The 12,252-nt window shown below is 28.6% G+C and overlaps 1 protein-coding gene across 2 annotated transcripts; it reads left to right on the top strand.

Moving 5' to 3' along the window:
• Nucleotides 1-6,599: 6,599 nt before the first annotated feature.
• LOC106777519 (transcription factor bHLH63) lies at nt 6,600-9,309 on the top strand. 2 transcript variants are annotated; one of them, XM_014665109.2, is made up of 7 exons: nt 6,600-7,154; nt 7,256-7,504; nt 7,611-7,745; nt 7,891-7,950; nt 8,152-8,382; nt 8,461-8,569; nt 8,979-9,309. In XM_014665109.2, the coding sequence occupies exons 1-7, from the start codon at nt 6,792-6,794 to the stop codon at nt 9,014-9,016; spliced, it is 1,185 nt and encodes a 394-aa protein (XP_014520595.1). In that variant the 5' UTR covers nt 6,600-6,791; the 3' UTR covers nt 9,017-9,309. The 2 variants fall into 2 exon arrangements, with proteins under 2 accessions (XP_014520595.1, XP_014520587.1); XM_014665101.2 differs by having other exon boundaries at nt 7,891-7,959.
• Nucleotides 9,310-12,252: the final 2,943 nt, after the last annotated feature.

The following is a 12,252-nucleotide window of genomic DNA, read 5'->3' as shown; positions in this document are numbered from 1 at the left end:
TTTTTTTTTTTTTTTGCATTACGGTTTGTAAATAAACATTGAAATTTGCCAAACAAAAAGGAAGTTGCAGCTTTTATACAAAGATAACCATAATGTTTTCGTGATGAATGAGTCAAAAAAGGTAATCCACACTGGTCCCTGAAATCTCAAGCCAAATTTGAGAGAATCTTATAGAGATAGAGCAATTGAAAAAGAGAGATTGTGTTCTTTATACCTTGAGGGCGTAATGGAGATAAGTGGATAAAGGTTTTTCAATTTTGGGAACCAACCAATTAGAATCATATTGGTTCACATAGCTTTTCCTTCATAGGTTAAAATTGTTTTTTGTAAAGAAAAGTTCGTTACATTTATATTGTATGTAATATGGACCGTGACACTAGAAATGATCGGTGATCAGATTAATAAATAATAATTTTCTTTAGATAAGTTTTAAATAATTTTGATACTATTTTTAAAAAGTATATTTTGAATTTAAAACAAACTTATAAAATTAGTCAGTGAGATTTAAAGGTATTATTTCAAGTATATCATAATAAAATTTTAAGTATACCTTAAACTTCCAAAATTGACAAAAAAAGTGAAATTTATATTCATTCTGATTTTACAAAAACTTTGAATCTGAATTTACGGACAAATGATAAAATTTTAATTCAATGTCTTTAACATGACTTTTCTTTAAAATATTGAATGAAAGCCATAGGAGTAAAAAGAAAAAAAACTGAATTTTAGAGACATGCTATTCAAAGAATATTACCCTAATGTTTTCTTATGATTACTGCTTGATGAAAAGGATCTTTGTTATAGCTTGATTTGTTTTAGTGGGCTAGGCTAGGCATGGTTTCCAAGCCCATGAAAAATGGGTTTAAGCCCAAACTTTTTCTGTCCATGAACAACTTCACCACTCATCACAAAATGAGAGTTGATATTTATACCTCTAGATTTACTGTCTACCCTCCTTTCTGTATCTCTTTTTCAAAATTACGCACCTTCCGGAAGTTAATTTAGGTCAATCTTGATATAATTTGATCCCATTAAATTAATCTAAACTTCATATTCAATTTATATATATATATATATATTTGGGTTGGATATACGTGAATCATCTAAGCTTGTATTTTAGACGCTTAATTAATAATGACAAACATTATGTGTATGCTCATTTGATCTTTTCTTGGAGTTTCCCAATCTGAATAAAATATAATGTGATATTGCAGCAACTTGACATATTGTCAAAAATCCAATTTTCAATAAAAAAAAAATCACAGGTAAGTTCATTGTCATCTTGTATGAGATGTTAATACTTCAAGATGATCCAAATTCATGTTTCCTCTCATGAATGAAGATTTTTTTATTAATTTTTTTATTGTACTGTCTTCAAAATATAGTGATTTTGAAATATACTTATAACATTAAAATAATACATCTTAAAAAATATAACAAAAATATAATATAAAAATTTACTAAAAAAAATTAAATTAGAGTAAACTTGTTTCATTATGATCACAATCTTTTTTTTTTATTATTTAACAAGTTTAACATTCATAACTTATTAATAGGAGGACAACGAGATAACTGAATTATTAACATATCTAATATTCTAATAAATAGTATTAAATTATGAGATAAGATATTATATATTTACTATCAAATAAACATAAATAATGTATAAAATTACTTCATTATAATTATCTCGTAATGTAATATTGTAATCAAAATAAATTCATATACAATCTAAAACATTTTAAGAATAACAATTTTTCAATAGATGAAGAAATAAAAAACTAATCTAAAACTAGATAGTCACATCATGGTCTTTATCTTAAGTAAGATCAATTGCTATTTCTTCATCTGTTCACACCAAATTAATATTGATGATCATTGTAAAATAATAACAACAAAACACACAAAGCATTAACAAAAGAGAGGGTAAATCAATGTATAAAAAGACACACAAAGCATAAACAGAAGAGAGGATAAACCAATGTATAAAAAGACACACAGAAAAAATAGAAGAGAGGGTAAACCAATGTATAAAAAGAACATACTTATAGCAAGTAAAACAAATTTCAAACATAGACATATAATTCAACTAGTCATGAAGAATGAAACACATTACAAACACTTTACACTCAATTATCCGAATATATGATTATATCAAATTCACTATAGATATGATTATATCAAAGTCATTATCAATGAGTTTCATTCTATGTGAATGTGAATGATTATTAGAGTGTCAAGATATCTCCCCATACACTACACTAAAGAAACACAACATTAGGAATTTCACCCATAGAATTCCCTTAACATCATAACAATTATATATAAACTACAACCTTTGCATTATCAATTATATAGCTCCCTTAATAATCATGAACATCAATAATATTAACAAGTAAAACAAAAATATGAAGCGCATAATATATTATAATACAACACAGACTGGCGCTAACAATAAATAGGATTACTTAACACTACACTTTCAGGGGTCTTAGCGTCCAACGATACAGATTGACGTTCAATGCTACAAAGTCAGAGGATTTCTTGTTAAAGTGACGCTCAAGGGTAACCACTCAACGCTTTGTTAAATGAATGCTTTCTGACTTTAGAATTTTAGACTAGTGCTTAATTGTACAAAGTCACTACTTAATGAATTTTGTGAAATTAAATTTTTCATTCTTGCACAATTGCTCAATTTAGCTTGCTCTATTATTTTCCTTCTTAAATCCATTTTAAAACATTCTCCCAACTATACCAAATTAGCCAATTATCCAAATAAAAATCCCTAATTTCATCAATACTTCCAAATCATAATTCAAACTTCAAACACAACTTAAGTATATTTAATAAATTAGTACAAAATAAACCACTTCATGACTCCAAAATAATCATCATATATCATACGACTGCTACTCACAACATAATCAATATACATACAACCAAAATGATAGAAAATCTTTCTAAAAACCCCATATTCTCTCACCTTCCTGAACTAAAATATATCCTTATCAATATGCTATAAGGCTCCCAAACTTCAAGGTACCTCTTGGGGCTAAACTGAGGTGAATGGAGTTGAGAAGCTCTTTTCTTCTGCATGTATTTTAAATCCAATTTAAAAAGAAAAGGGAAAAGATAAAATGAAACTACATAGAGAAAGTTTATCTTTTTAACTAGAACAAAGGGAAGGAATTTGAAGAATGGTTACAAGAGAATTCTGCTTTGGCTTTTAGAAAAAAGAAACAAATTTTACACCATGGTTTTACACATTTGTATTAATTAATTTGTAATTGTCAAGTAAAAAAGAAAAAAGAAGTAAGGTGAAACAATTATATAAGAAATATATAAATAATTTAGATACAATTTTTACAATAAAAATAATAATAAAATTATTATTTAATTTAAAATATACCGTTATATTAAATTTTTATTATATATTGATAAATATATTTTATTTTATTTTTAAAAAGTAAAGATACTAGTTTACTCACAGTTGGCAGCAACTATATTATGGTGTTTGAATTGGTGGGCTTTGTTCATTTTATATATTCCACGTGTAATGGGTCCAAAAGGAAAAAAGATGGAGAATAGAATAGAATGTAATGGTTACAAGCAAGCGCGTATTCAGATGCAGATGCTATTATATTCGTTTAATGTATCTATACATTATAACTGTTTTTTTTTTTTTTAATTTAAAACAACTATATATTATAAAAATTATATATTAAATAAATAAATAATAATTTTTACTATAAAGTAATTAAATAATAGCATTAGTATTAGTATTTACATATCAATTTATTTAAAATAATTAACAATGTAAATACGATTATTCGTTAAAAATAGTTAAAGTAACGTGATAATAAATTAATGATTGTATTAATGATACAATTAGTATTTTTAATGATAGTAATTTGATATGTAATGTGATAACAAATTGATATAAAAATACTAATTGTATTAATGATAGTTTTACATATCATTAAAAATACTAATTATTTTCTATTAAAAGTGTAATGCGATAATAAATTGATATGTAAATACTAATTATTCATTAAAAATAGTTAAAGTATGCTATTTTTTCTATTCTGTTTAAATAGATTTTTTACTTAAATTAGTCTATAAATTATCTATTCATAATTTTTGTAACTTGTAGATTTTTTTTACATAATTTTGTTGCTTTGAAAAGGTTTTCATCAGTATTTTTTGCTAATAATTCTTAGTAAAAATATCAATTTAGTTTATTTTTCCAGAATTCTTTTCTATATCATGGAGCAAATATGAACTAACTCAAGAAAAGAGCACTCCTGAATGTATGCTATTTTTTTAAAAATTTGTTACTTGAAATAATTTATTTATTCATAATTCTCTAACCCAAAGAATTTGTGTTTCTTTTTATAATTTTTTTAATTGGAAGAATTTTCAATTTATTTAATTTTTTGAATTCTTTTTCATCATAAAGAAGAAATAAGTTAAATAGTGACCTTAACCATGAAGCCTTTAAAAATACTTCATCTTTTTTTCTTCTTCACACCAGAAGAAAAAGCTCAATTCATATGTCTATTTCTTACTTGAAATAATTCATAAGTTATTTACTCGAAATTTGTAACTCATAGAATATATATATATATTATGATAGTTTTATTATATATAGTGAAGAATTTCTAATTTATTTGATCTTTTTAAACATTCTTTTGTATATGTTGGGGGCAAACAACTAAATCAAAGCAAGTCACAATAATTAGAAATACTTTAAAGTAGTTCTCTTTTCTACTTCATTCTATTTATAAACTTTTTACTCAAAATTATTTGTAATTTATTTCAAGTTATGTAACTCTTGGAGTATTATTTTGTATAACTCAACAAAGAAGAGGCAACAACCAGCTAGCTATTCTACAAAGATGCATTGTCTTTTTTACTTCATTTCATCCATAAATTTCTTGCTTGTATAATATTTAATAATTTGTTTAGTCTCATAACTTTGTTAATTATAGAATTTATATTTTTTCAAACAATATTTTTGATGATTAAGAAAGTCTATAAAAAAAAAAAGTTTATAGAGAGGGCTTGTTTGGCAAAGGAGTTGAACATGTCTCTGCATTAAATAAGAGAAGGAAGCCCATAGCATCCACCTGTATGATGATCATTTTAAGCTTGCAAGTGGCCAAGTTCATCAATGCATAGCAACATAAATAGTCTAAAAAATTCACCCTCTCCTCTTACTTTCTGGCCTATATTTATATTTTTATGAATACTTTCTAACAAATTAAATGCAAAAAACATATTTACTTTCTTTAAAATATGGAAAATAAATTGACAAGGAAGAAGGGTTGGAGAAAGAACAAGGATTCCATATACATCGGATCTGCTGCTCTCTTTCAATGCTTCCTCATATGCCATCTCTCCTTTTCCCAATTATTGTTTTCGAACACATATCACTTGGATAAGATAAGAATCCTTTCCAATTATTTTTCCAATTTATTAGTAGGTGCCAGCAATGAGATCTTGTGAATTTTAAGTTAGTCAAAAAGATTTATAAGTGTTTCTCTTAAAACATTTTAGGTTATCGTCTGATAATAATTATTTATCTAAAATTCTTCTCATATTTTTGTATGGAGGACCCATTTTGAAGTGTATGTATGGAAATGGTACATAGGTAGAGAGATAGAGATGAAAGAGACATGAACCAAAAATAAAGTTAGAGAGATTTTCAAAAGAGGACCCATTTCGTCATAATGGAAGTTGCCTTCATCCTCTCTGGCCTTGTTTCTCACCTTTACCTTCCGCTATTGCTTCAAGCTTCAAGCTTCAAGCTTCAAATCGCAGCATAAATTTGCAAGCAAAGCATGATTTAGACAATGCTGCCTGCTTCGAAATGACACTCATTCTCCTCACATTTTACCAACAACTCACCTATCATTAACATTAATTTCTCCCATTACAATAACTAAACATCCTCAAAACCCACTAAAACAATCAAATCTTTCATGTTTACCAACTAACTATCAGCTCAATTATGCACACACCCTTCAATCCCTTTCCTTAAAGTGGAAAACCTCAAATATTATTACATTATATGGTTTTGTTTATCAAACATAAGTAACTGCTTCGAATAGACCTCTATCATCTCTCCATAATTCAACATGCTACAACTTTCTCTCATCTATTGAAATTTTTTTAGGTACATTCTTATTCACTGGAGTAAACTAAAAATACATAATTTGTGTACTGTTTCTATATCCAATTTAAATAACATGAAAACAAATAGAAGAGATTAGAAAGAAACCATCATTATGAAAGTACTATTATTGTACAATTTAATTAATTAGAAAGTTGATTAGTTGAGAGGAGAAAGGGAAAAAAAAGAAAAGAAAAAACACTGCCGTTTCGAAGCGTTGGACACGCCCACGTGGCGGTCATATCAGTGGACCCCAAGGCCACAGCCTCGGTTATGGTTACATCAATAGACCTTATGTCCCACTCTCTCTATCTTAATTATTCCGGTCATATTTTTATTTCCTTTTATTAGATATTAGTATGATTGAAATAAAATAAATAAATAGGAAATTAATTTCCCTCCGTTTATATATACCCACCCTATCTCTCTGCACTTCCTTAACACTATTCCAGTGTTTCTCCCACACTGTGTACTCAACTTCCTCGTGACCCTACGTCGTTTTTTCTTTTTGTTTTCCACACACACCGCGTGGCGCGTACTTTCGGATCCGCTCCTAGCCCAACAACGTAGAGCTGCCTAATCCTTAGGAATAACGAATCACCATAACAACCTCAACATGTTGCATTGTCTGAACGGTTCGGGGAATCTAGGAGCCAGTTGTTCGGACATGACAGTGTTGGAAAGACAAAGGGAAGCAACCACGAAGTGGCAACACCACCATCACGACAATCACCCACCTTACTATTCCGCAACGGAGTTTCACGTTAACCTCGTTTTCTCTTCTTCTTCCAACAATCTTCCTCAGAGTCCGGGCTTGGTCATGGCGCGTGAACGTGATGATTCCGCGCTCTCTCAGGTGTTGGCTCATTCTCTCAAACCCGACCCGGGTCTCTGCCCCGAATTGGACACCGGATTTGGATCCTCTTCCGGTTTTTTACCCAAGGAAAACGATAAGAAGAGGAAGGCGCTGAACTACAAGGTACTAGAGAATGCTGATAGAGGGTTATATATGATTCGGTGTGGTGTGGACTATGGTAAGGCAACCGTGACGTTTTTTTTTTTTTTTTCGATTTTGTTTAGGTTGCTGCGGAGAGTGATAACAAGGACAAGAGAGTCAAAGTAAGTGGTGAGGAAGGAGAATCCCGAGTGACAAACCAAACCAGCAACAGAAACGGCAAATCCAACGCAAATAAGAACAACAGAGAAACCTCTGCGGATTCTTCCAAGAATAATTCGAAAGGCTCCGAGGTTCAGAACCAGAAGCGGGAGTACATTCATGTCCGAGCGCGTCGTGGTCAAGCCACTGATAGTCATAGCTTAGCTGAAAGAGTGAGTGAAAAAAAAAAAAGCAAAACCAACAACCACCATATTAAACGACGCGTTTTGTTTCTATTTGTGTTTGTTTAACGCGAGCGTTTTGTTTTGTTTGATGCAGGTCAGAAGGGAGAAAATTAGTGAGAGAATGAAGTATTTGCAAGATTTGGTTCCGGGTTGCAACAAAATTGCTGGCAAAGCTGGAATGCTTGATGAAATCATTAATTATGTTCAGTCTCTTCAACGACAAGTCGAGGTTAGAGTTTGTTGGTCCCTCTGAAATTAATTAGGCTCTTCACTGTTCATGTTAGAATATGTTGAATTTTTTATGCTTCCAAGTCTAAGGACACTTGAATTAAAGTCCGCGTGACTTATTTTATAATGTTTATCACTGCATGCAGTTCTTATCAATGAAATTAGCGGCTGTAAATCCAAGCATTGACGAACTGCTTGCCAGAGAGGTATGCACAGTGAGTGCACATGACTCAACTTTTTTTCTCCTTTTCTATTAGCTGGATTCAATATGGTAATAGCTATTCTTGACATATGTTTTGATCACACTATAATCACGAATACGGTATATATACTAGGAGACTTTACTTTAAAACCTTGGATTATGTCCAGAATATTGGAATTTAGAACTTTGTGTTTGATTCCCACAGGCGTTTCCTTCGTGTGGTCAAGGTTTACCCAACATTGGGATGGTATCAGATATGAGTATGTGTAACAATCCCTCGTATGTTCAGTTGAATTCGACACAGCAACTCGTATCATGTTGTGGTGGATTAATAAATAACGTGGGGATAAGCCCTCCGAATATGGGACTTCGAAGGAACATTAGTACTACACATGTACCTTTGCCCGAAGCGTTTATTGACTCGTCCTGTTTCACTGTAGGTTTCCCTTATGTAGTGTTGTTCTTGTTCTGTAATGATTACTCTTGTAGTGTCTAATAACTACGTGCACTGCAGCAAATTCTACCCTCTTCCAATTGGGAAGGTGATTTTCAAAGCCTTTACAATGTTGCTTTTGATCAAGGGAGAGCAGCAGCAGCATCCTTTCCTTCTCAGCCATTTACAGGTAGCTACAAATTTATGACTTGTCAAATCACTGTTTTTTTTTCTAAGCCTGATATCCTTAAAGTAGAAAGTAGAAGCACAGCAGAGTGGATTTTAATGGGTGATCGAGACACGACAGTCCCACAGACATTGATAAGTCCTTTTTTTTTATCAAAATGAAGAAATTTTTTAAAAGGATATTTTAATCATTCAGCCATCAAGCCAGTTGTCTCTTTTATTTGTTTCTTACATCACTTTCCCACAACTTTCACACCTACAGAGTGGTGGCAAATTTCTTTGCAGCTTGCTCAATAACATTACAAAGATCAATGCTAATTGCCATATATAACAAGTTGTTTTGATACTTTTGGAGATTCTTCTTAGTTGTTTGGATGATGAATTGTTGTAAAGATTGTTTTATGTATCTGCAGGTGTAGTTGAAACTAGCAATCCGAAGATGGAGATTTAAACCAGATTATCCATTTGATTTTGTTGGATTGGCTCAAGCCGAAGAACTTTATGGAGATTTTTTCTAAGTACATAACATATATTTGTTGTATACTACTCCGTAGAAATAAGATCATATTAGTGGCTGTTAACTTCAGTCACTTGCACGTTTAATATAGTGTGTGTGTGTGTGTATATATATATATATATATATATATATATATATAACTGATTAAAAAAATGAAAAAGAGGCTGATCGCGATGTCACGTGTGTGACCAGGCACCTAATCCATTATACATTAGGCTTGATGGCAACCTTCCACTGTTTTTTAAACCTCTCTTTCAGCCAAACTAAACCAAACATTATTATTATTATTAATAATAATAATAATAATAATAATAATAATAATAATAATAATAATAGTTAACATAGTTAAAAGAATACTCACACAAAGATGTGGAAATTGTAAAAAAAAATGTTGGGGTGTCATTTATCCAGAGGGGTTGAATGACATTATTTAAACCTTTACGAGGAAAATGCATGCCATTACAACTTTTAACAAGAATATACACAGTGCTATTTATTCTTGGATTATTGTAAAAAAAAAAACGAATAATATATCTATATATGGTCGGTAGATTTATAGATTATACACTTTTTATTTTAATCAAATTTCGTATTCTATTGTATAATGAATCTTTTTATAACTGTTAGGAAAAATATAAAGATTGATTGAAATGAAATGTGAAAATAGAGATTAAATAAAGAACATGTCATGAACTTTTTGGGTATAATATTACAAAATAAATTTTATTCATTCTTAATTTTTTTTTAATTTCTTAAAGAAATTAAAATTTAATCTAGCATTTTTAATTAGTTATTTAATTTTTTTTTATGTAATGCCTAGTTTTTTCCTTTTTAAGAAAATAACTCTTACAATTCACTCTCATTAAAATAGGTAAGAAAAACACTTCCAACAATTTAACTTATTAGAAATAAATAATTAAGGTAACATAGGTTAAAAATGTACATGGATAATTATGGTGAGATATATTTGGACACATAAGAACAATACACTCTTTAGGAATAGCAAAAAAATATGTAGATAAGTTTAATTCAGCCCAAATTTAATTATGGTTGATCAGCCCAAATCTAAAATATTTAACAATGTACAAAAATTCAAATTATGCATAATGAGTTAAAAGTAAGAAAATATTCATAAAATTTTAAAATAAAAATATCAGAATTTTTAGAATAAGATTTATATAATATATTTTCAGAAAACATGAAATGTATTATGAAATAAGTTTTCTATAATAATACTTTTGAAACAAGCTTTTCAAAATATATACAGTACTATTTTAAACGATTTTCTTAGAATAATTTTCTTCTCCTGATAATGACAGTGGTGATATGATATATGTAAAAAAACGGTAGTTTAGTCTTTTTAATTAATATAGGGTGCGTTTACTAATAATGAATACAGGAAACAAAAGTCTTAAGAAGAAAGAGATACTTATAGAAATAATGTGTTGGACTTGGTTCATCTTAAAACTATTGGACCAAGGAAAACAAGTATGACTGGGAGTGTTTCTTCCTGCACCTCCCTTTTTCCTTCCTGCACCACCTTCTAATGCATGAAATGTTAAAATTGACTTTATGGGTTTCTAATTTTGACCTAATTTTTTCTCTCTGCCTTCCTCCACCGTGCGACGCCTATTTCTTTCCTGTATCTCTCTTCTCTTCTTGTAAACCAAATGGTGTGGCATATACCTTCCATGCTCAAACACCATATATAGAAGAGATTAACCTTATTATTTTAAACGGGATTTGAAAAACAAAAAATATAATACTTTACAAATAATTAATAAGATTTATTTATATATCTCTTATTTAAGATTTTTAAATATTTCTATATAAACTATGTTTGTAGTTGTAGTAGTTATATTATCATTTTCATTTAGAATTAGTAAATCTTTTCTTTTTTTCACTCAAGAAACTATTATATACAGTTGTTTATGTATGAATATCGGGTGAGGAAGATAAAAGTCTAACTTTATATAGAGTTTGTCCTTGAATTTTGTTTATTATCGTAACTTCAATTATGTAATATTATAATACAAATTAAGAAAAACTTACAATGTAAATAATCACAAAATTTGTTAGAATTTTCGGGCAAGCATATGTATATCAACTAAAACACTAATATGTAGAAAATGAGATAAAAAGATAGTAAAAAGTTATATATATATATATATATATATATATATATATATATATATATATATATATATATAGTATCAAATGATATATTTTTTGAAATTTAGGTAACTTAATCCCATTTAGGATTGGCTTGGGTGCTCCTTGCAAAATTTCGAATAACTTTCATACATAAAACGTCTCAATTCAATCTATCAAAAGTTATAAATATTTGCTAATTTTTACTATCAATTTTTTTATTTCAAAATTTAAGATTACTTTATCAAATATACAAAAAATAATTATTAACTATTTTTTAATGAATGAATTCTATATACAGTCGAAACATATTAATACTAGGATAATGATATTTGATAACTTTTTTTATAACATTTTAATATCATTTATGTATCATTATGTGATTGGTTTAAAATTATTATATAATTAATAATAATTATTATTATAAACACTAATATAGATTAATCACATAATGATACATAAATAATATTCAAATGTTATAAAAAAATTGTTGTCAAAATATCATTATTCTTAATAATACTAGACTTCAATAAAAGTTAAAAAAACTGAGTTAAAAGTTGTAATAAGTTGTCATAATTTCACAGTAAAAATAATAAAGTCAGACGACTTCCCTTTTCATAATTTCTATGAAATTTGCCTAGTAATTAAAAAAGAAATGCACTATTTTGGTAATTGCATAAGGATCCCAAAAACAAAACAAACATTTCTTCTGCTGGTTTGCATATTTATTAAAAAATCAGTTAAACTTATAATTGGGTATGTTTTTCTTTCTGACTAAATTGCAAAAATATCTCCTAAAATCGTCAAATTTGGAACATGGACTAAAAAGCTGAAGGGAAAATTTTTGACGCAGCCATGTGTGGTCACAAAATCCATTTTCAAGGATTAAAATAATAATATTTGAACAAGCAAAAAGTCTTGTTCTATAGATATAGATCATTATCAAATATGAATTTTAAATTTAAATATGAAAGACAATTTTTTTTCTGATCAAATTTAACATTTCAATTTATTATTTT

This window comes from Vigna radiata, chromosome 2, assembly GCF_000741045.1.
Source record: "Vigna radiata var. radiata cultivar VC1973A chromosome 2, Vradiata_ver6, whole genome shotgun sequence".
Lineage (NCBI taxonomy): Eukaryota > Viridiplantae > Streptophyta > Magnoliopsida > Fabales > Fabaceae > Vigna > Vigna radiata.
This window is presented reverse-complemented; position numbering and strand designations above follow the sequence as displayed.